Source organism: Stenella coeruleoalba (genome assembly GCF_951394435.1).
Source record: "Stenella coeruleoalba genome assembly, chromosome: 10".
Classification (NCBI taxonomy): Eukaryota; Metazoa; Chordata; class Mammalia; order Artiodactyla; family Delphinidae; genus Stenella; species Stenella coeruleoalba.
Genome location: NC_137156.1, coordinates 68432766 through 68455748, shown reverse-complemented (window position 1 = coordinate 68455748; position 22983 = coordinate 68432766). Strand labels below are relative to the sequence as shown.

Sequence of the window (22983 nt, the reverse complement as noted above, 5' to 3'; positions counted from 1 at the left end):
AGTCGACTTCTTCCCACCAGCACGTCTCCACCCTTGCTCAGTCTCCGGTCTGTACAGCAGGGTTAAGGATAAGGGTTGTCTTAAGGACCACATAGGGTTGTCACCACCACAGAGGCCTGTCTTAAGGACTGAGGGATAGGTCAAGCCTTAGAACAGTGTCTGGCGCGGAAGCCTCGCTGTGTAACTGCCAGATATTAGTATTGTTATGCAGCAGCCCCAGGTCTCCGGCCATCCACTTCCCTGACCCCTGCAAATACACAGGCGCTCGAGCACTCGGTCAGGGCCCGGGGTGGCCTCTAGGCTCCTATGTCTCTATATGTCACCTATCCTGGTTGGTGACATGCGACCAACATCTGATCTGTCCCTGGCCTGTGTGGGCAGACCTGGAAAAGGGAGGCTGCACGGAACACCCAGCATTCACTCCTTATTAGCACTCTGTGAGGTAGGCAACATCACAGCCATTCTACAGGCAAGGAAATAGGCTCGGAGGCGTTGGGAAAACGATCAAGGCTGGGCATTGGCAGAGCTTCGCATTCAAACCTGTCGGGCCTCAGCCACATGCCAGACAGACGACTCTGGGTTTGGGCAGCCCAGGCTGGGGATGAGGGGGTGGGGAGGAAGGGGGAGGGAACAGGAAGGATGAGACCCCAAAGGAACCCTCCTTCTCAAGCCACACCATATGCATGTGGAGCAGCTCGCTGAGGGTCTCGGGGCCGGACCCTGTCCGGTGCTTGGGGCACGTGGGGCCGAGGGGCGTGGGGAAACTGAGACAGCTGTGAGAAGGCTGGGTCTAGCAGCACCCGTCGGGCCTGGGACGGCTTGCGGCCACAAGCGGGCGCCCCGGAGCACGGCCCGGCCCACGCCCTCCGGCGGGCCACATCCCTGCTTCCCCGCCCCGGGCCCCAGTCGCCGCCTGCACTCGCCTGCCTCCTATTTGCGAGAGCCCACGCAGCTCCCCAGGTACCTGCCCTGCGCCCCCCAACCCTCTCTTCCTCTCTCCAATTACAACCCACTCCCACCTACCCCAAGTTTCTCCTCTGCCCATCTCGGTTCCCCAGGCCCCCTTCCTCGGGTCTGCCCCCACCCCCTCTGCATGCACCCTACCACACCCTGCGATCCACAACCGAGGTCCTCGGAGGGGACACAGCGAGCGGTGGCGGCGCCGGTGACCGCGCCCCTGGCCGCGGCGTCAGTGCGTTGGGCCCCAGCGAGCAGCGCGCTGAGCACCTCGCTTCCCTCGCCGGCCGGAACTTCAAAGCCTTTCCCTGCTCAGCGCTCCGGTTTCCGGCTCCGGAAAACAGATTTTTTTACTCTAACCCCTATCCTCTTCGGCCTGCGATGCCAACCTACGACCTATAACAGTGCCTGGAACAGGAAAATGTTGAAAAGCAAAATAGTCAGCTACTTACTGTTGGTTGCTGTTGATCCATTTACTATGCTTACTATGTGCTAGGCACTGGCGAGTGTTTTACATGCCTGGCCTCATTGAATCCTATCAACCACCTAGGAGCTAGTACTATTTTGTATTATCCCCATTCGTAGAAAAGGATAATAACAATGGGAACAATAATTGTAATGGGAGACCCATGTATTAAGTTCTTTCCAAAGGCAGGCACCATCAATTATCAATTCTTTTTTTTTTTTAACTCATAAATTCTTGAGATAGGCTTTAATGTCCCATATTTCAGATGAGGAAACCAAGGCAATTAGGTAGTGGCAGATGCAGAAATAACACCTATGTCTTCCTCACCCCCAAAGCATGTTCCTAGAGTTTTGGGAGCCTCCTTGATGCTCCAGGAGGGACCCCTGCCCTGTCTGTGGCAGCCTCCCTGCTCCACCTGGGCAAGGTGTTCTGTGGCTTCTCATCAGCCTGGCCTTGAACCACAGGTGCTTCACCAGCACAGCAGGAGGTATGGCGGACGTGGAGCAGCACGAGGGCACCATCCAGGTGCAGGGCCAGAGACTCTTTTTCCGAGAGGCTCACCCGGCCAGTGGGCAGGCCACCCGCTTCTCCGTGCTGCTGTTGCATGGCATACGCTTCTCCTCCGAGACCTGGCAGAACCTGGGCACGCTGCACAGGCTGGCCCAGGCTGGCTACTGGGCTGTGGCCATTGACCTGCCAGGTAACTCCAGGGAAGGCTTCTGGACAGGGGTTGTGGGAGCCTCACTGGGGACCCAGGGCTGGGGGCTGGGGGACTGGGAGGACCTAGCCAGGCTGACTCCTGAGCTAGACAGGGCGCAGTGCACACTACAAGGGCCTTTGAGCTTCTCTAGTCCATCTGGGTGTCGTCTGGACACTGCCCAGCTGCTTCTAACTGTGTTGCCCGGGGCAATGTCTCTGCTTCTGTTTCCTCATCTGTAATGGGAGATAACCACACTCATTCTGGGGTTTGGCTCTAATGAGAATGGAATGAGATTATCCATGTGAGTATGTGGCCAGTACCTAACACATAATAATCGGTGCTCAGTCGATTGGAAGTAAAATATTTTGAAAGAGCCGAAACCACAGGCTCTGTTAGAAGCCCTGAGGAGTGACACTGAGTCCCCTGGCACCTTTGGGGGTGGCTAAGCCCCCAGTCATGATCCCACATACAAAGCCCTAATTTAGGTCCTGAGGGAGGGAGGAGCAGCACAAGACTGCCAGTCATAGCCTCAACTGGCGGGCCCCAGCCCATGGTGCCAAGTGTGAAGGTGGCAGCATGGCCAACCTGCTCCCCTCACTGGCCATGGCTGGTATGGTTTCAGTGCCCAAGGGCGGGCCTCCAGGCTGGGACAGGATTGGTTCTGACAGTGGATTGGGCTGAGCTTCAAGGCCAAGGCCTTGAACTAATCCTTCTGCAGAAGGTAGGGATTGACTAATTGGAGGGGAGGGATGTGTGCAGAGCCAGTCTCTCATCCACTGTCCTGGAGGCATCTACCCTGCCAGCCCTGGGACAGGTGCCTTGAAGCAGTTAACTCAATATTCACAACAATCTCAAATGGCAAACACTTTTGCTACCTCCTTTTAACAGATGGGGAAACTGAACAGTAGAGTGAGGGCTGAGGGACTTTCCCAAGCTTACATAATCTATAGTGGACAATTGGGACTTGGATCTGGCCAAGCTGGGCTTCAGAGCCTGATTCTTTGAGGACGCTGTACTGGGGGAGATGGGCACAAACATGGAAGGAAATGCCTTATGCTTGCTACAGATATGACAGACCTAGGTTGCTGTAGGAGTAACTACAGCATGCAACACTGCCTGTTGCAGGGACCTGGCACAGCGGTTGACCTAGGAGGGCTTCCTGGAGGAAGGGACCCTCTCTCCCGTTTTCCTACTCACCACCTTTGTCTCTCACGCACCTGAATCCCTGCAGGTCTGGGGCGATCCAAGGAAGCAACAGCCCCTGCCCCTGTTGGGGAGCTGGTCCCCAGCAGCTTTCTGGCAACTGTGGTGGATGCCTTGGATATGGGCCCCCCAGTCGTGATCAGCCCATCGTTGAGTGGCATGTACTCCCTGCCCTTCCTCGTGGCCCCAGGCTCCCAGATCCGGGGCTATGTGCCAGTGGCCCCCATCTGCACTGACAAAATCAATGCTGCCGACTATGCCAGAGTGAAGGTACCCCTATGTGGGAGGTTGAGATGTCCCTGCCAGGAGCAAGGAACAGTCCATCCCTGGGTACTGGGTAACCAAAGGGGTAGCTTCCGGGAGGAGTTGAACCACCAAACTCCGCCCTTTTGGTGTACTAGGCAGAAGATTACTGTGGCAAGCCCTGTGCTAAACTGTGTGCTGGGGCATACACAAATTCATACCTCTCCAAACCATCCCTGCACTGGGCCAACTTGTCTCTCTCTGTCATTTGCAGTGACCCCAGGGAGAGACCAAAGTGATGGGGAGGGCTGGAATTGATCTCTAGGAGGCTGGGGCTGGTGGGGCAGGTCCCTGTTGACTCTGCCTCCCTTTGCTTTCTCTAGACCTCGGTTCTTATCGTGTATGGAGACCAGGACCCCATGGGTCAGACCAGCTTTGAGCACCTGAAGCAGCTGCCCAACCACCGGGTGTTAGTCATGGAGGGGGCGGGGCACCCCTGTTACCTTGACAAACCCGAGGAGTGGCATACAGGGCTGCTGGATTTCCTGCAGGAGCTAGCATGAGGCGCAGCCCTGCTGATGGGGGTGGGCCACTTGCCTGCCTTGGGCTCTCTCTCACTCATTCTCTCTCCTTCCCTTCGTGGGCTCCTGCTCATCCTGCACATCCAACACGTGTGTCTTTCTATCTGAGTTCTTTTAGGGTCTGTCTTTTCCTCTTCTTTCTCTTGCAGTGACAGACTGAAGAGGTGAAATCAAGAGGAAAAAATTCAGGAATCAAGGGACATAATCCGGTGGAGGGTAATCCATTAGATGAGCTTCTCCTATAGGCTTTCCTGCTCGGCTTGCATTCCTTCCTCTGCTCTGCCCAGCCTCGCCCCACCTCCCAGCTCCTCCTTTGGCTGCCCTGCTGGGCACAAACACCCCCTACCTTCACCTCTTAGGCCACAAATACATACATGCCCACATGCATGCATACACATTACAGTCATCTATGTTCCCAAATATGATCCTTCACTTGGGGGCAACCACACAGGTACATGCAACTCTGGGCTGATACGCACACTCTCACAGCAGCTTTGCATTGCATGCACAGGCACACACACACATACTCTGTCCCCACACAAGCACTTGCACAGGCACATGCTGCCCTCCCCAACCATTCAGCACCCCATGGCTGGGAAGGTGGGGACACCATGAGGCCAGCCCTTGCAGGAGACCCTCTACCAAGCTTAGGGTGTGGCCAGCTTTGAACTTCACTCACCCACAGGTTGCAGCTGGCCCCCAGATCAGAAATGCCCACAAAAGGGAAGGGCCATCACTTCGACCCTCAGATCTCCCAGCTTTTCCACTTTCTTCTGGGTGCTCCACAGCTCCCCAGGTTATTAGGCCTGGGTCTTCTCAGCCAAGCTAGTTTCCTGCTCTGAGTTTTGGGGGGTGGGGAGACAGAGATTGGAGGTCTGTGAAATAAAGTGATGCAATTAGACCCCGCAGGCTCTCGCTGTCTCCAGAGCGCCGCCCCTCCCCCGCCCCTTGGGACCGCCACTGCAGGCCCCTCCCCCACCCTGGCGGGACCAGATGGTCCCCCTGCCCTTTGTCCACCGGGCCAGATGGAGGGGAAGGGAGATTGGATTCCCCTCCCCACCCCCACACACCCAGGTGCCAAGAGACTCAGCTGTAGGGGGAGGTGGAGGTCAGTGGGACCAGGCTGAGCCGATTACGGAGGAGAGGGGGAGGTAGATTTGCGCCCCAGGGGGCGCGGCAGCCGGGGGTGCGGTGCGGGAAAGCGAGAGCTTGGGAACCGCCCAGCTCCTCCCCCTACTCTTACCCCTTCCCTAGTCGAGTACTCAACTGCGCCGCGTCCCTCGCGACCCTCGCGACCCTAGCCCAAAAAGGAATTCTGGGGGTAGCTCTGGGAGAATCACGGGGCGGGTGCACAGGGTCACACCGCTCACAGGCGCCTCCTCCAGCTGGTCCGGTAACCTGTCCTGGACGGACGAGGGCTTGGCCTCGCGGAAGCTGGGGGTGGCTGAGGGGTGCGGGGCTTGGTGGGCGAGAGCCCCGCGCGGGGATGGATGGCGCAGAAGCGAGGAGCGCCGGGAACCCGACCCGGCGGAGGGTCGAAACTTGAGCTCCGAGGGACCCGAGCCGGAGCGGGGCAGCGCGGGCGCTGGCGGCGGGGCCGAGGCCGAGATGGGGGTGCAGAGGGCTCGGCAGAGTCACCGGGCGGGCGGCCCGGGACGGAAGGACCGGCTGGCCCAGAGCGAAGGGACTGGGAGTGGGGCGCAGGCGCGGGTGGCGCGGGAAGGACCGTGGCTGGGACCGCGCTTCAGGCCGGACCAACCCCCTCGCCCCCCACTCCCGGGGGCTGGAGGAGCCGTCCGGGTAGGGTCGCCCCAGCCCTCCCGGAAGCGGCCGCCGCTCGGGGCGCACCGCGGCGCGCGGGGCGGGGCGGGCGGCTGCGGCACTGGGGCGGCTGGGGCGGGCCCGCCGCGCTGTAATCGGATCCGGGGAGGGGGCGGGGAGGGGCCGGGCCGGGCGGGCCGGGGGTGGGGGGGGGCGCGGAGCCGGGCTCCGGGCCGGCCGGGCTCCGCGCCTGTCAAACCCCTCATTGTTCGCAGCTGATGTCACTCGCAGTTGTGAGCGGCCGCCTCTCCCGGGGACAATGTGGGACTGAGCGGCCCAGCCGCCGCGCCGCCACCGCCGCAGGACAGCCCCAGCGAGGTAGGGCGCGGGCCGGGCGGGGCACCGCGGGCCGCGAAGTTTGGGGGTTCGGCCAGGGGCGGGGAGCCCGCGCCTGAGTCCACAGGCTGGGGTCGCGGGTTTGGGAGACTGGGAGACTGCGAGGAACACGTTCCCTGTCCCACACGGGCCCAGGCCTGCACAGGTGGGGGGCGCTGGTCTGCTAGAGGAGCCCCCAGTACCAGGGAGGGGTTTCCTGGACCTGAGACCCCAGATTTGAGGCCCTCATCCCACCTGCTGTTTCTGTCCTTTGGACCTGCTCTTCTCTCGACCTCCTGCCCTGGGTTCTGGTTCTGCTCCATCTCTGTCCCCATCTGACATTCCCCTGCAGTTCCTGGCTCAGCACACACCCCTTCCCATTCTCTGCAGTCCTTGAGGGCACCAGACACAGACCTCCAGGCCAGGGGTGTGTGGAAATGACAGTTGGGGGCTCGGAGTGGTCCCTTGTGCCCTGTGGCTCTTTAGCCCCTCAGCTCTGACCTAGCTTCTTAGCTGGAGTCCTGGGAGGTGCGGGGGCTCTGGCTAGTCACTTCAGCCTGGCCCTGGAGCCTGCTTCGCCAGGAGAGGGAGGTGCCTGCCTCCTCAGTCCCCTATCCCAGGCCCGCCATCTTGGGACCTGTAGCACCCAGTGCCCCGCCCGACTCCAGCACCCTGGGGAGTGGTCTTCAAGGGGATGCACCCAGGGCCAGGTGCATTCCCTCCTTCCAGAATGTGGGCTCTTAGTTCCCACCAAGCGCAGGATGGTCACCTTCACGCTGGACCAATAGAGCATGTGTCTCCAGGGGTTCCTCTTCTCCTACAAAGAGTTTTTAGACCCCCGGTGACTCCCCAGGACCTTAAACCTCAACTACAGCCTTCACTCTTTCCTGGGGTTACCCTCACTGCTTCAGAGCCAGCACCTGGGACCCTATCCTTTTCCCATCTGAAGGTCCCCTAGCCCCTCCGGGCCCTGGAACCCCCTCAACCTCCAAGGCGCCCCCATCCCAGCCCCCACCCCCCAGCCTTCATCAGCATGCAGGCTCAGGCTGCCCAAACACAAGGGGATTGTTCTTCTTGCATGCTCAGGGTGGGGGGCTGGGAGCAGGCGGCCCACACACCCTGGCAGGCCCAGGCCACAGGGAGGCTGGCTTTGCCCCGCCCTGTGTCCCCAGACAGGCTCTGCCCACTCTCCCTACTCCCATCACTGCCCCCCTCCAGCCTCCATCCCCATTGCCTAGTGGCGCTGACCTCTTGAGGAAAGAGCTCTGAGCTGCACAGGTGGACCCTGGGATTCTGCCAGCTCTGCCAGTTGCCTCTCATTCTCATGTAGCCTTACAGACAAGCCCCTTCCTCTCTGGGCCTCAGGTTCCCCTCTGATGAGGCCCTTCCAGCTATGACAGTCTGAGCCCGATTTTGTGAAACCTATGCCACACCACAGTTCTTCCTTCAGCCCCTTCACCATGGGGAAACCCACTCAGGGCCTGCAGAAGTCTCAAAGTGCAAATCCCCCACCCCAGTGATAATGCCTGGGGAGCCCCTAGACCCAGAGACACAGCAGGAGCAGGGGCTGGGGGTGCTAAGGAATGGGAACTGGGAACCCTGTCCAGGCAGATCCTGACTCTCGCGTGGGGCTGGTCCCCTGAGCCCTGGGTCTTCTCACCCCACTGTCACTGCTTCTCTGGGATTCTTAGCCCCATCACTGGTCTCTAATGCCTCTGGGCCCTGTGAGCCCTTTCTTCTCCCTGCACACTGAGACTGGTACTGGCTTCTGCCCTCCTGGAGGAGCTTCTGCCCTCCTGGAACTCTGTAGTGGAAAGGCAGGCTCAGAAATGCCCAAATGGGGCTTCTTTGTGTTGTAGGCATCTTGGAGGGGCAGAGAGGCCTGAGTGATAACATCTGACTTGGAAGGTTGGGGAGGGCTTCACAGAGGAGGCAGCATCTCAGAAGGATTTGGACAGAGTGGGGAGGATGGGCATTTCAAGCTAGGATCAGCCTGGGCAAAGGCCCAGAGGCCTGGTGGTGCTAGGCGTGTTTTGCAGTCTGGCGTGTGTGGGGGATGGGGTAGAGATGAGACAAGAGAAGTTGGCAGAGACCAAATCATGAAGGGCCTTGAGTGCCCATCTATGGAGATCAGGCTTTATTCATTGGGCATTGGGGAGCCAAGGATGGCTGTTGAGCAGCAAAGTGACCCAGTCTAGCATGGAGAATGGAAGCTAGAGACCTTTCTCAATTTGGTGAGACAGTGAGGGGATGTGTACCAGTGCATGGGGCTGTACCATGAAGTTGCACCCTTTCTCCTGGACTCCAGTCTGGGCCTGGGCCTGCCTTGGTTTCCCTTGGCTGTGAGGACTCTTGAGGGGTTGCCTAATGATGCTCTAAGGAGGCTGTAGCATTTCTGGCACCAGCCAGCTTGTCAGAGCTTCCCGTCTCTGCCTAGTACTGAGTCTACAGGACAGTTCTAGGTCAAGGAAGCAGAGGCTGGAGCTCATAGACCCCAGGCTGCTCCCCTCCAGGCCCCTCCTCCCCCAACTCTCCCATAAAGTAGGTATGAATGGCCATCCTGGGAGGCTGTAAGGCTGAGAGGCTGGGCATATGGATCCAAGGATGCTGTGGCAATTCTTCTGGAGGCCTAGTTAATCAGAAAGGGTGAGCATGCCCAGAGAAATGGGCAGGGGAGTCAGGATCCCGCAGTGCTGATCCCCTCCGGCCCCAGGGTCCACTCCCCCCACCCCATCCCCACCATGCCCTGCTTCGCCTGATGCCCTGAGCCATTCTCCAGCATCACTGGGTGTGGCCAGCATGGCTGCTTTTGGAGAGGAATAGAAGGAGGCTGTTAGGTTGGGGACCGTTGGGGGATGTAAGGTGGGGGATGAACTTGGAGACTGGACTCTTCTCTCTTTCCAGCCCAGGTGGGTCTACAAGCCCTAGTTGGTCCAGACACTCTAGCTATTAGAGCCAAGGGAATCCCCCAAGGGGCGGGCCAGTCCACTTGAGTTGCTTGGCCCCAGGAGCCTTCCCCTCCCCCGGATTGTTCTTGCTCCAGAACAAAGCCAGGGTGGACACTTGATCCCTGCGTGTGGGGGGGAGCTGGCTAAGCCCCCGGCCCTTTGATTGGGCAGCTGTCATGAGAGAGAGACAGCTGGGGGGGAGGGGCAGGAAGGGGCAGCCGCCATTGCTTACACAGCTGTCACCCCCCCCCCCCGCCCCCTCCAGCTTGAGTGGCAGGAAGCCAGAGACAGAAGGAGTGGGCACTGGATCTGGGGAGGGGGTCTGGGGAGAAGAAGGGAACGCCCGAGGTCAGAGGCCTGGTCTGAGCTTGGTATGTCCTGCCAGGGAGCCCTGCTGACCAGAGGGGGCTGGGTACCCCCAGAGGTGAGCTGGAGGTCAGTGTGGCATGACGCGTGGCTGCCATGTGGGTGGCCCAGCAGGGACCTAGGGCCCACCAAGCTGGAGCAGCAAGCAACTCCCTAGAGCCCCTGTAAGGGTAGAAGGGGAGCCAATATGCCTAGTAGGGCTGCTTGTCCTTAGGGCTCCTAGGAGAATAATTAGAGAGACCTGTATCAAGACCCCTTGTTCTCCCCTGAAGAGAGGAAAGACCTTGAGGGTCTATCAAAACAGGAAGGACACAGAGAGACCAGCCACTCCCCTCCCCCACCCCCTTCCTGCAAACACACACACACACATAGCACAGGTAGGTAAACTGAGGTCTAGGTCAGGTGCAGGCCTGGCCAAGGTCACCCATTGAATTTGGGGCAGTGGGGCTCTGCTGTAAACCCAGGTATCTTTTTCAGGGCAGGAGCCCTAGTTCTGGCCACATCCCAACCCTTCTGCCCTATTTTCCCAGGAGCCTTTGCCCACAAAAGTTGATGTGCAAATGGTATGGGGACAATGTCGGGCCTCCCATTGGTTACCACCCCAAAGAGGTCCCTGAGCCCCAGAAAGTTCCGGAGCTTAAGATGTGGCTCTGGACAAGTACAGTCCTTTCCAAACACAACCCATGTCTACCAACCAAGCAGGGGTCTGAGAGACTACTAAAGCCTGCTCCCCACCTTTGAAGAGCTGCCCCTGTCCCCCCTGGAAGAGGACAGACAGACCCAGACAGGACAGCCAGACAGAGGAGGCCCTCACACTAGCAGGCAGGGCCCTGCTAGTCCCACCAGGCCCCACCTCTCTGTGACCTTGGGCAGGTTACAGACCCTCTCTAGGCACCAGGCTCCCCTTCTGTTTGGTGAATTCATCTGTTCAGATAACCAGCGTGTTCTGAGTAACTTCTCCAGCCTGGCTCTGGGAACACAAGGAGAGGGTGGCAGCCTTGGCTCCTGCTCTAAGGGGCTCCCGGGCTGGCCAGGGCAACAGAAACTAAGCACGTCATCACGAGTGCTTTGCTGGGGGAACTGCCGGCAGCTGGGGGAATGTTAGCAAGGGCAGCCAGCATGAGGCTGGCCAGGATGCTCACAGAGCACAGGCCCTGCATCCACTGTTGACCTCTGACCTCTGGAGAGCCGATGGACAGAACTCAAGCGGAGGGAGGAGCAGATGCTGGGGAGGCAACAGTTACTGGGTGTTTGGGGAGTCAGGGTTGTCACCCCCATGGTACAGATGAAGAAATAAAGATCTCAGGCCATACAGTGGCTTCCAGAGACAGCCAGGCTGGGAGCCCCACCCCGCCTCCTCCATGCCCACGCTCAGGCTAGCAAGGGGGGTTCTGAAGAGGGCATTGAACAGAGCTCCACACCCTTGACCCTCGAGTCAGGATAGGGCAGGGGGCTGAGGAGGAAGGTGCCCAGGGGTCTCTGGGGTGCTCGAGCCCAGCACACTCATCCCCCCCACCCTTCCCAGGCAGTAGGAATTCATAGGGTTAGGGCTTGTTCTTGGCTCAGACTTGGCACCAGTTGGTCCCCTCCCTGTTTTCCTGCTCAGGTTCTGGTTCCCCGGTGAGCTTCCCATCAAGGCAGAGCCTTGGCGGGCGGCAGCCGCTGGAGGAGAGGGATTTCCAAGCAGGATTAAGGTTCAGGATTAAGTTGGGGCATGAAAAGGGGTCGGGTGGGGAGGGCTGGCGGCTGGGCTAATCCCAGCAGCTAATCTCCAGCTCCTCCTTCTTCCATCAGTTAACGGCCTTGACATTCCCCAGCCCCCCAATCCCTTTCTTACCCATCACCCAGTTCCAAGGGGGAAGCAGTCCCTCCATTTTACGGGTGAGAACACTGAGACTCAAGAGTCCAAGTGATTTGTTTCTGGTACAGTAGAAAGTGCTCCAAGCTGGGAACACGGCCAGCCCGGACACTTCTAACCTCCTCAGCACATAGGAGACGGCTCAGAAAACCACCGTGCACACGGCTGGTCCCCAGACCCCACCGCCACCCCCACCCCCAGTGCTGAATGAACCTCGCTCACAGCTGTCCGCAGGAGCCTCTGCTTTAGTGACTTCTAGTGGACGGATGCAGCCCACCCTCCTGGAGCCTCACTACCTTCACTTCTGCCCACCTTTCAAGACCTCCCATGGCTCCCGTGGCTGCTCCGGCTCCCTCTCCAGCTGCTCCTCCAGGCTCTAGCCAGCAGGGGCTCTGGTCCCTGGGCGCAAGTGCCTCCCATTTGAAGTAACGTTTCGATTTTAACCCAACCTTCAAGGGCCAATCGACAACGGTCCCCTCTTCCAAGAGGTCAGGTAGGAGGCTCCCTCTCTGGACTCCCATAGTTAATTCTCCTGACGTACGAGGGGAAGGGAAGGATACTTGTGGAAACTGGGTGCCTATCACATATGCACCTATCTCCTTTTAATTCTCATAACTCTGGGGACTGGATTGGGTATCCCCTTCTTACAGATGGGAAGCTGAGGCTCAGAAGGGTTAAATATGTCAGCCAGGCTTACACAGCTAGTGAGCTGCACACAGCAAACTGGTCAATGTGACACTTGAAACTTGTGGTCCACGCTGTCTCTCTGCTCTGGAAGTTTATCTAGCTTGGCTCTGGGGTTCCCATGTAAGGGCAAGGGACCTGAAAGAAAGCTGAGCTCTTCTCTAACCCATCTCCCACTGCCCCCCGCAGAGCCGGCCAGGCCACAGCGTGGACGCACTCCCAGGCGGCCTCGGCCCCAGCCCCGCCTGACAGGATGAGCGGCTCAGATGCGGGGCTGGAGGAGGAGCCAGAGCTCAGCATCACCCTCACACTGCGGATGCTGATGCATGGGAAAGTAAGTGCTTGTGGGGGAGTGCTTCGCTGTGGCTCAGGAGGGGGCAAAGTGCAAGGCGAGGCAAGACCTGGTCCTCCGGGAGGGAGTTTGATCTTGGGTATCCTGTCTCCTGCAGAGCCCCTGCCTGAAGTAGGGGCAAGCGCTGGCCCTGGGGTACTGGTACCCTGCTGACTCCACTCTTGTCTTGTTTGCAGGAAGTGGGCAGCATAATTGGGAAGGTAGGTACCTCGTTCTGTTCTGTATGTCCCCTTCAACCTGAGACCTCAGTCCAGGAAAGGAATCAACGGCTGCTTGGCCTAAGAGCCATTCTCTATTTTGCCTTCTATTTTGTCTCCTGCAGAAAGGAGAGACTGTAAAGCGAATCCGGGAACAGGTGAGGACGGAGTTTGGGAGAGGAGCCCAGGGCACCTGGTTTGGAGGGGAGGGGAGATGCCTGCTTCACCTTGTCCCTGAATCCACCATCTGGGATGACCAGTGAGTGCCCCTAGAAGGTGGCTGTTTCCAGCCTTGGCTGGGGCCTGGTGAGTGGAGGGGCAGGCAAGTTCTTGGCCAGGAAGCAGAGAAGGAGCCCCGTTGCCTGGCGCTTGTCCTGCACCCACAGAGTAGCGCCCGGATCACCATCTCTGAGGGCTCCTGCCCTGAGCGCATCACCACCATCACCGGATCTACAGCAGCCGTCTTCCATGCAGTCTCCATGATTGCCTTCAAGCTGGATGAGGTCTGTGGCTGTCTGAGGGGCTGGGGGCCACAGGTGGTTCCCCGGGAGGAACAGGACTCTGACTCCACAGAATGGCTACGGGTGGGACAGAAGGCCAAGCTGAGGACAGGGTTCTCTCATTGGAGTGGGACGCGGGCAGGCTTCCCTCCTTCATCCCCCAGCAAGAAGGTGCTCCAGGGGAGGGGGAGCAGTAGGGGCATGCACAGCCAACCCAGTCTTCCTGCCCAGGACCTCTGTGCTGCTCCTGCAAATGGGGGGAATGTCTCCAGACCTCCAGTGACCCTGCGCCTTGTCATCCCTGCAAGCCAGTGTGGCTCGCTGATTGGGAAGGCTGGCACCAAGATCAAGGAGATCCGAGAGGTGAGGGGAAGGGGTACCACCCCAAGAGAGTCTTACCCTTCAGTTTCGAGGGGAGACCTGGGCTTACAGCTTCCTGTCCTGTGGGGAGCTCCGAGCCTAGGCATGCTCTGGGTTATGGGAGTAGCTGAAAGTGGCCCCCGTTCTCTGCTTGCAGACTACAGGTGCCCAGGTGCAGGTGGCAGGGGACCTGCTCCCCAACTCCACAGAGCGTGCTGTCACCGTCTCTGGGGTGCCTGATGCCATCATCTTGTGTGTGCGCCAGATCTGTGCTGTCATCCTGGAGGTGCTGCCCTGGGGCAGGGAGAGAGGGCAGGGGATGGGCCCTGGGCCTGCCTTGTCAGGCCCTCAAGTCCCACGTGACACTAGGTGGGGATAGAGTGGGGCTGCAGGGATGGATGTGAGAAGCTCCAGGATGTCGGGCTGCATTTACCTGGGGGTTATAGAGAGGGCCTTGAGAACACAGGGCCCTTGGGGAGGTCAGGGGGGGCCTGAGAAGGTCCTGATAGAGCCTCCCCTTTTGTGCCTTCCAGTCCCCACCCAAAGGAGCCACTATCCCATATCATCCAAGCCTCTCCTTAGGTACTGTCCTTCTCTCCACCAACCAGGTGAGGGGGAACAGCAGGAAGGGTGGGATGTGTTACCGGGGAAGGGGATGGAAGAAGGAATTGGGGGTCCAGGGAGAGGTGGGGAGGGGTGACTCTGGCCAAACTGCCCTGATCACAGTAACCCCCTTTTACCCACTTTGTCCCCACAGGGCTTCTCCGTCCAGGGTCAGTATGGGGCTGTGACCTCAGCTGAGGTGAGTGACCGCAGCCCAAGGCACCCCTTCCTGAACTGAGCCTCCTCTGACTCCTGACCCTTCTTCTTGGCACAGGTCACCAAGCTCCAGCAGCTCTCGGGCCACGCAGTCCCCTTCGCCTCACCCAGCATGGTGCCAGGTGAGCAGTCCCTGCAGAAGGAAGCAGGGGCAGATCCCAAGGGGCCAGGTAGCCCCTCTGGAAAGGACATGGGGAGGCAGCAAAGGTCCAGACTCATGCCCAATCCCTCTTCTCCCCCCAGCAGGACTGGATCCTGGCACACAGACCAGCTCACAGGAGTTCTTGGTTCCCAACGACGTGAGCACGGGATGGGGTAGTTTGAGGGTGGGTAGGGGGGCCTGGGGCGTCTGGGCCTCACCTAGGGTTGAATTCCACCCTCTCTCCAGCTGATTGGCTGCGTGATTGGGCGCCAGGGCAGCAAGATCAGTGAGATCCGGCAGATGTCAGGGGCACATATCAAGATCGGGAACCAAGCAGAGGGCGCTGGTGAGCGGCACGTGACCATCACTGGTTCACCAGTGTCCATCGCCCTGGCCCAGTACCTCATCACTGCCTGGTGAGTATGGGGTGGGGTATCACAGGTCATGGGACTTTTGTGCCTGAGAAAGGCACAGGTCGGGTGGGGAGAGCTGACCTCCCTTCTCCTGGGCCTGTCCTCTGCCTCCCCTAACCTTGCCACACTTGTTCAGTGTTGCCCCATCTTCCCCATACATCTGTCCCCCATGTCCTGTTTCTCCAAGCCTGTCTCTTTTCCCTGGGTCTTCGGCCTCCCCATTTCTCCCCTTACCCAATGCTATATTTACTTGTCCTTTCTTCCCGTCCGCGCTCTTCCAACCTTTCCCATCTTCTCCTCAAACACACCCACCTCAGGTCATTGTTCTCAAGTCCTCTCTATTTTTCATCTAATCTTACCCCTTATATTTGCCCTCATTGCCTCCTTTCTCACCCCCGACCTTCCCCTTCATCTTCCCTCTCTATCCCTCTTTCCAGTCTAGAAACGGCCAAGTCTACCTCTGGGGGGACACCCGGCTCGGCCCCCACAGACCTGCCTGCCCCCTTCTCGCCACCCCTGACGGCCCTGCCCACCGCTCCCCCAGGCCTGCTGGGCACGCCCTATGCCATCTCCCTCTCCAACTTCATCGGCCTCAAGCCTGTACCCTTCTTGGCTCTACCACCTGCCTCCCCAGGGCCACCGCCGGGCTTGGCGGCCTACACTGCCAAGATGGCAGCGGCCAATGGGAGCAAGAAAGCTGAGCGGCAGAAATTCTCCCCCTACTGAGGCCAGCTGAGGCACAGGCACGGGAGCAGGCAGGACTGCCGGCAGGGGGCTGCCTCCACTATCTGCCCAAGGAGACTCCACCCCGGGGGGGGGGGGGGCGGTCCCAAACGCCGCTAATGCCCAGATGCATGGATGCACCCCCCCCCACCCTGCCCCGGTCTGTGGGAGTTCCTGCTCTCGGAGTGGGGGCTGTTTTTGGCCCAGGGTTCTGGGAGCTGCAGCAGCCCCAGGGTAGGGGTCTTGATCCCCTCTAGCTCTGTGCTTGGATGCAGGGAGCATCCTAAGTGCCCCCACTTTGCGGGGGTCACTCATGCACTCCCCATCCCTCAGGGCTTCCCTGCCTCCTGTCCCCCTGTGGGGATCAGGGAGGAGGCCTGGGGGCGGCTGGGGGCCATGCTTCTCTCCCCACCTCCCTGCAGATTCCTGCTGCTTCCACTGATACCCTTTTGACTGGAATGGACTGGCTGGGCTTGGCAGAGGGCAGCCCGAAGAGGGGGCACTGCCAGGCAGCTGGGGGAGTGGCATGGGGGCAGGGGCCGAGTTCTCAGCAGCAGACACTCTGTACAGTTTTTTCAATTCCTGTTTTTGAATAAATATTCTGAGAGACCAGGAAGCTGTGAAACACTGTGGGTATTGGCAAAACCTCCAGAAAACGGGTGTAGCTGAGACCCCAGAGGACCCCCATCTGTGACTCCATCAGCCCCAGCTGGGCCTCGGCCCCTTCCACATGCCAGTTCTGGGGCTTCAGGGCTCTTTGGGGGGTCATGTTGTCCAGCCTCCTGCCTCTGGCACCAAAGCGATCCAGTTGTTTTCTGGGCATTTTTAGAAGCTGATGGAGGAGTTCCAGTAGTTTTGTCCAGCCTCTCCTTGGTGCAGATGTGCAGGAGGTCTTTCTGAATGTCCCTTCACTGGTTCCTCCTGCTGTGGCTGTAACCCAGACCCTGCCCTACCTGGCCCATTCCCTTTGGCTGTGAGCCATTAGGGCCTTCTGTGATCCTGCCCACCTCTGCTTCTTCCTTGGCCTGGGGATCACCCATGAGTGTCCAGATCACCCAAGCTGGAGAAGCCCTTAGAGATGGTCCAGGGTACAGATGGGAAAACTGATACCTAGTGAAGGGTAGGTCTGTGTACAAGGCCATGCAGAGTTGGGCCCAGAACTCAGGATTCCTAGCTCCCAGAAGCCTCTGGGCCTCACTTGGCTGCAGGTCCCCTTTCTCCCATTCCAGAGCCAGAAGTGCAGGCAGGCTACCTGCCATAAGCTGTGCTGGAGGCTGGATGGGCCCTTTGTGATACCACCCTGCTTTCTCCAGTCCCGGCTCACCTTGGGAGACATCTCTCACGTGGCCTCTGGCATGCTCAGGCTCTCCCTTCCTGCCAAATCCCGGGCTTGTTCTGGTGCCTCAGAAGGGCCTAGGACAGGGCCCTCTGGAGGTCTATGGAGGTGCTGCAGGAGGGCCCGCGGGTGCCAGGCCCGCGAAATGCAGGCCCGCGGGGGCCGGGGTAGCGCTCGTCGGGCGAGACGGCCCAGCGTCCGGCGTACAGGGCGCTGCAGCAGGCCGTACAGGAAGGGGTGAGCCGCGAAGGCCGTGTAGGCTACCCAGGTGACGGCCGCCTCGGCCGCGGCGGCCTGGGCAGCGGGCGCTAAGCACGCACAGCCGTAAGGCAGCCAGCAGGCTGCGAACTGGCCCACGGCCAGCGCCGGGGCCAGGGCTGCTTTGCCCCAGGGCGGGCGAGGCCGAAGGGGCGGCAAAATGGAGAGGCGGCTGTCCAGAGAGTCGGAGCGCGGCCGGGACCCGCGCGCGGGCCGCGGGGGCCGCAGGGCAGCGCGGCGCGCCACGAGGAAGATGCCGCCGTACGCTCCGAGCAGCAGGAGGGCGGGCAGCGCGAAGGCCAGCAGCGCCCAGAGCGGCCGGAAGGGCTCGAGGCCCCCTGCCAGGACAGAGCAGCGAGCCGGGGCAGGGGGCGGTGCGGGCGGCGGCCCGAGCAAGGAGAGCGCGCCCAGCAGCCCCGCCGCCGCCCACACGGCGGTGAGCACGAGGGTGGGCGGAGGCCGCGCGCCGGGCCGCAGCGGGTGCACTATGAGGCGGTAGCGCGCCAGGCCGAGCGCCGCCACGCCGAGCGTACAGGCGGGCAGCAGCGCCGCCGAGAGGAAGCGTGCCGCGCGGCAGGGCGCGGGGCCCAGGCGCACGCGGCCCAGCCCCGGCGGCGGAGCGGCCAGCAGGCCCAGCGGCATGATGGAGCCGGCAGCCAGCAGGTCCACTACGCACAGGTGCACGAGGTAGAGCGCGTCGCGTAGTCCCGGCGTGCGCAGCACCACAACCAGCAGTGCGCCGTTGCCCAGCAGTGCTGCCGCCTCCACGACAGCCGCCAGGATCAACCCCATCGAGGCTGCGACTTCTGGTGCGTTCAGCCCTGTGGCGTTGGCCATTCGTGCCCTCAGGCTTCACCCTGTGCTGGGATGCAGAGAGCGAAATGGAGCTTCCCCCGCCTGCCCCTCGCCACCCCCGGCCCCATTCCCATCACCCGTCCGTTGCTCCTCTAGCCTCTCACCTCACAGGCTGCCCAGGTGCTGGCTCAGACACCCAGGCTGCCATTCTCTTGGGGGCTTGGCTGGCCCCATGGAAGTGTGCAAGGCTGGGACTGTGGTTCTCTCCTCCACCCCAGCAACTCAGCCCCTGCTGGAGATGGTACTGGCTGTCACTTTGATGCTGCCCTTTGGAGATACACAGAGCTGGCAAGGGAGGGGCAGGGCCTGGCACCGGCCCCCTGGGTCCTAGCAGCTGCCAGCTGGAGGCTGAAGGCTGTGCTGTGGAAGTGCTGTGGGTGCTTCGGGAGGGGGGCCCAGAGCAGGCACAGGCTGGAGTGAGACTCAGGACATTAGAGTGTGGGCTTTGGAGTCAGCCACATCCTATTCTGCCTTTTCCCGGGGTGGGAAGTGCTGCCCCCCACATCTGCTGTCTTCCGCCATCCCCATCAGTGGGGTTAATCGGATCATTCAGCCTTTGTACTGAGGGGAAACTGAGGTACCAGTGAGACAAGAGCTGGAGCTGGGAGACCCCTAGGTACCCTCTCGTCCTCAGTAGGGCTAGTTCTCTAGGTAAAGTGAGGGGAAAAGCACAGGACTTGGCACATAGTAGGTTGCTTAGCTGGTATTAGCTTGGCACAGAATAGGTGCTTCAAGACACTGTGGAATTAATGAGAGGAACCCTTAGGGAGCAACTGCTGTTTGTTTTGTTTTGTTTTTGCTGTTAGGAAACAAGTCCCCTTCTGCTAAGCATACTCTGAGTTTTCTTTAGGAAGCCACCTCTCCGCAACTCAGGACATGTGGTTTGGGTGAGCAAGACCCTCACCTTTCATATCACATTCCTGACTAGGCATGAAACCCAGTCCTGGCCAGTCAGTGTGTTGCACCCCCCACCACCAAGGTATTGGCTCAGGGAAAGCCATGTGACTCCAATGGGGCATATGCCCCCCAGGTGGTGTCACCCAGTCCCATAGCAAAACCCCATGTATACCTTGATGGCTTGCCTTTGTGTCTGAAGCTCCTTCCTCTCCCTTGAACCCCAGTCTTGGGTTTCCAGCTGTCTCTTCAACATCACCCCCAGTACAGGGTCAACTGGGCATCTCAAAAGTCCTATGCCCCAAAACAGGACTTGACTTATGACCCCCCACCCCAAACTGCTCCAGAGAGTCTTCCCCCATTAGTAAATGCCATCTCAGAAGTTTCCATTGACACCTCCGTTTCCTCCACGCACCACATCCAATCCATCGTGTCTGAATCCAGCCATTTCTCACCACCACTACCATGCTCCCAGCCACTATCACCCCTCACCTGGACCATTTCAGATCTGTCCTGGCCTCCGCTTCTGCACCTTGTGCTGGTCATTTGTCTGTTTGCCCTTAGATCCATTCCCATCTTTCACAGCACTGCTCTGCCTTCTAAGAAACTGATTTCCCAGGCTCCTTTGTCATTTGGTTTTTGGGTAAATTCAGCCAATGGAAGTTACCAGCCGAAGGCTGGAGGGTGGCAGGAGGGAAGAAGCCAGGGTATCTTCCCTTTCATGCTCAGCCTGGATCTACCTCTGGATCTGCCTCTGTGGAGGACATTCTCTCTCCATAGCCCTGGCTCCCTTCAGGCAGTCCCCTCTGGGGTTCTGGTGCCTGCTGGGTGACCCTGGCCTCTGGGCATTGGAATACCATCATTCGTCCAGCCTAAGAGTGGTAGCAACTTCCTGCTGTTGCTAATCCCAGGGTTGACTTACCAGCCCCTTTGGTAGTTCAATTCCTTCCCTGTATCAAATTCCTCTTGTCTGGAATACATAGAGTGATTTCTCTTTTGTTGATTGGATCTTGACTGACACCATAGATCCACTCTCTACACAGCTGGCTGAAGTGGATCCCTCTAAAGACAAATGAGATCAGGTCATGATCCTGCACTCATCCTTCCAAGAACTTCCCATCATCAAAATAGAATCTCACCTCCTCTTTGCTGAGATGGCCTTCTCCCCCCCTCTCTGACCTCACCTGCCTCCTCCTTGCCTCCCATACTTCCAGCCGTACAGTCTTCATGCTTGTCCTCCCACATGTCAAACTGGTTTCCACCTCAGGATCTTTGCATGTGCTGTTTCCTCTGTCAGAACACCCTTGCCCCAGATCTCTCCATGGCTTGCTTCCTCACCTAATTCAGGTCTCTGCCTTCAATGACCATCTTTTCTAAAACTGTTCCACTTTCCCATCACTACTCCTTTAACCCTGCTTTATTTTTCTTCCTGGTACTTTTCCTACCTGATATTGTATTTCATATCTATGCACATACTTGTTTAGATCCTGTTTTATTAGAATGCAAGCCCCTTGAGAGCAGGGACCTTGTCTGTGTCTTGCTTGTTCCTGTGCCCCTAGAACCCCTCATAGGCACGCAGTCCGCATCAGCACAGATCTGGGTGGCAGACAACAGGGCATGAACCTCTGGATTTGAGTCACCTGTTGCTGGAATTCGAAGGGCCCCGGTCCAATTCTCTGTTATTCAGATGAGAAAACTGGTGCTCAGAGAGGGAAGGAATGTGTTCTGGATTACACAGCCAAGTTATACCTGGAAACCAGATCGCCTGCTTCCTAAGCTCTGTCCACACAGGCACCACTTCCTGTACTTGACCACAACTTGAATGTGGGCATTTGCCTCCAGGAGGTGAAGCTGGCTTCTTGAGGTCTTGGTTCAGAAGAAGGAGAGAGCATTGGCTTTCTCACTGCCCAGTTAGGCCTGCAGGCCTGGGGCAGCCTCCAAGCCACCAAGGTCTGGGGAGGGCTCAGCAGGGCCAGGTGGGAAAGCAAATGAGAACAGGGGACTGGAGAAGGCAATAGGGAGGGATGGGGACTATGGTGGGTTGGAGAGTGCATGCTCCCTGCAAAATCATTCAACTAAATTAGCAATTAAAACACTTTGGGAGGGACTTCCCTGGTGGTGCAGTGGTTAGGAATCTGCCTGCCAATGCAGGGGACACGGGTTCGAGCCCTGGTCTGGGAAGATCCCACATGCCGTGAAGCAACTAAGCCCATGTGCCCACAAATACTGAGCCTGCGCTCTAGAGCCCATGAGCCACAACAACTAACTACTGACCCCACATGCCACAACTACTGAAGCCCGCGCGCCTAGAGCCCATGCTTCGCAACGAGAAGCCACCACAGTAAGGGGCACGCATGCTGCAACGAAGAGTAGCCCCCACTCGCTGCAACTAGAGAAAGCCCGCGCGCAGCAACAAAGACCCAATGCAGCCAAAAATAAATTAATTAAATAAATAAAAACAAAACAAGGGCTTCTCTGGTGGTGCAGTGGTTGAGAATCCGCCTGCCATTGCAGGGGATATAGGTTCAAGCCCTGGTCCAGGAAGATCCCACATGCTGTGAAGCAACTAAGCCCATGTGCCACAACTACTGAGTCCGCACACCACAACTACTGAGCCTGTGTGCCACAACTACCGAAGCCCGCATGCCTAGAGCCCGTGCTCCACAACAAGAGAAGCCACCGCAATGAGAAGCCCGCTCACCACAACGAAAAGTAGCCCCCGCTCACCGCAACTAAAGAAAGCCCGCGTGCAGCAATGAAGACCCAATGCAGCCAAAAATAAATAAATAAAATAAATAAATTTATTAAAAACAAAAAAAACACTTTGCGACCTCCCTGGCGGTCCAGTGGTTAAGACTACATGCTTCCACTGCAGGGGGTGTGGGTTTGATCCCTGGCTGGGGAAGATCCTGCATGCCGCGCGGCCAAAAAAAAAAAAACCACACACACAAAACACTTTGTAGTTCGTCTGTTTTTGTTTTTTGTTTTTTTTCCAAAGAAATGCAGGAAGGATAAACCAGAAACTACAGCAGGTGGGTGGGCATGGAGTGAGAGGGCTAGGAGGACACTCTTCTGAGCATAGATTTGGATAGATTGGACTTTTGAGGACCATGTTAATGCTCTACATGTTGAAAAAAATAAATCAACAAAGATGAGAAAAACCCTAAAAGTGAATATAAATAGAAGCAAATGAACCTACCAGCATTTCAAATGAATAGTATAACCACACTGAAGGGAAATAAATAACTAATCCAAGTAACATTTGAACCTGTGTTCAAATTGTTGCTTTGACCATTGACCCTCAGTCTAAAGACAAAAAGATAATCTTGAATGATTCAGTAAATCTTGAGCTCTAATTAGAAAGTTTGTTTTTCACAATGGTATTGGGTGTAGCAATTCTGAAACTGCTTTTTGTGTGGGATTGAGCAAATAAGTAAATATACTGATGTTGATGAGAACCAAAGTTCTGACAGTTGGAGAAGGGAGTAAAATCATGGATATGGGGAAGAATGGAGAGACCATATGGTGTTGGATTGGAATTGGAGAAACAGACACAGATAGATGTGTTTATTTACATATACATATTTCCTAGCCCTCTCTGCTACTGGGACTGAAAAGCAATGACACCCAGTACCAAAGAGCATACCTACTGCCCAGATCTTGGATTCTAAATACCGTTTCCTGCTCTAGGGAACCAGGGCTCCTTGGAGAAATGGCTGATTCTAGGTTTGTGCAAGATGAGCCTGGAACATCGTGTGATACCAGAACATAAGGAAGTGCTCATAAAATGATGTAGACACAGGAGTCAGCTTAAAGGACCTTCTGCTGGCCAAAGCTGGGACAATTTGAGGATCAAAATAATAACAGTAATGGATTATAACCCATTGCATAAAATAGGAACCCACAAATCCATACTGATAATAAACAAAGGGGGCTATTATTAATAAATATAGAAGAAATGATGGAATTAAATTATTTAACTATCATTTGCA

At 57.9% G+C, this 22983-nt stretch overlaps 3 protein-coding genes across 9 annotated transcripts; 2 read left to right on the top strand and 1 right to left on the bottom strand.

The window, feature by feature from the left end:
* Positions 1 to 657: 657 nt before the first annotated feature.
* ABHD14B (abhydrolase domain containing 14B) lies at positions 658 to 4148 on the top strand. Its single transcript, XM_079935453.1, has 4 exons — positions 658 to 960; positions 1888 to 2123; positions 3355 to 3596; positions 3953 to 4148. Exons 1-4 carry the CDS (start codon positions 680 to 682, stop codon positions 4130 to 4132), a joined length of 939 nt encoding a protein of 312 aa, XP_079791579.1. The 5' UTR covers positions 658 to 679; the 3' UTR covers positions 4133 to 4148.
* A 2038-nt stretch (positions 4149 to 6186) lies between these two features.
* On the top strand, positions 6187 to 16250 carry PCBP4 (poly(rC) binding protein 4). Of its 7 annotated transcripts, none has more exons than XM_079935447.1 (13): positions 6187 to 6289; positions 12332 to 12476; positions 12671 to 12694; positions 12817 to 12849; positions 13078 to 13194; positions 13423 to 13554; positions 13709 to 13837; positions 14085 to 14159; positions 14309 to 14353; positions 14429 to 14492; positions 14617 to 14669; positions 14786 to 14928; positions 15363 to 16250. In XM_079935447.1, the coding sequence occupies exons 2-13, from the start codon at positions 12396 to 12398 to the stop codon at positions 15649 to 15651; spliced, it is 1185 nt and encodes a 394-aa protein (XP_079791573.1). In that variant the 5' UTR covers positions 6187 to 6289; positions 12332 to 12395; the 3' UTR covers positions 15652 to 16250. The 7 variants fall into 7 exon arrangements, with proteins under 7 accessions (XP_079791573.1, XP_079791575.1, XP_079791572.1 ...); XM_079935449.1 differs by having other exon boundaries at positions 14759 to 14928; positions 15560 to 16250; XM_079935446.1 differs by having other exon boundaries at positions 14759 to 14928.
* Positions 13769 to 18545, bottom strand: GPR62 (G protein-coupled receptor 62). The gene is made up of 2 exons (XM_079935452.1): positions 16973 to 18545; positions 13769 to 13845 (listed from the first exon to the last, which is right to left on the bottom strand). The coding sequence occupies exon 1, from the start codon at positions 18077 to 18079 to the stop codon at positions 16988 to 16990; it is 1092 nt and encodes a 363-aa protein (XP_079791578.1). The 5' UTR covers positions 18080 to 18545; the 3' UTR covers positions 13769 to 13845; positions 16973 to 16987.
* Positions 18546 to 22983: the final 4438 nt, after the last annotated feature.

Excerpts from the sequence above, each read along its gene's own strand:
- ABHD14B (XM_079935453.1), top strand. The coding sequence starts at position 680 with ATGCATGTGGAGCAGCTCGCTGAGGGTCTCGGGGCCGGACCCTGTCCG. Across the intron at positions 961-1,887 it reads GAGCCCACGCAGCTCCCCAG|GTGCTTCACCAGCACAGCAG; the intron begins GTACCTGCCCTG and ends CTTGAACCACAG. Across the intron at positions 2,124-3,354 it reads TGTGGCCATTGACCTGCCAG|GTCTGGGGCGATCCAAGGAA; the intron begins GTAACTCCAGGG and ends GAATCCCTGCAG.
- GPR62 (XM_079935452.1), bottom strand. The coding sequence starts at position 18,079 with ATGGCCAACGCCACAGGGCTGAACGCACCAGAAGTCGCAGCCTCGATG.
- PCBP4 (XM_079935445.1), top strand. The coding sequence starts at position 12,396 with ATGAGCGGCTCAGATGCGGGGCTGGAGGAGGAGCCAGAGCTCAGCATC. Across the intron at positions 12,477-12,670 it reads GGATGCTGATGCATGGGAAA|GAAGTGGGCAGCATAATTGG; the intron begins GTAAGTGCTTGT and ends TCTTGTTTGCAG. Across the intron at positions 12,850-13,077 it reads TAAAGCGAATCCGGGAACAG|AGTAGCGCCCGGATCACCAT; the intron begins GTGAGGACGGAG and ends CTGCACCCACAG.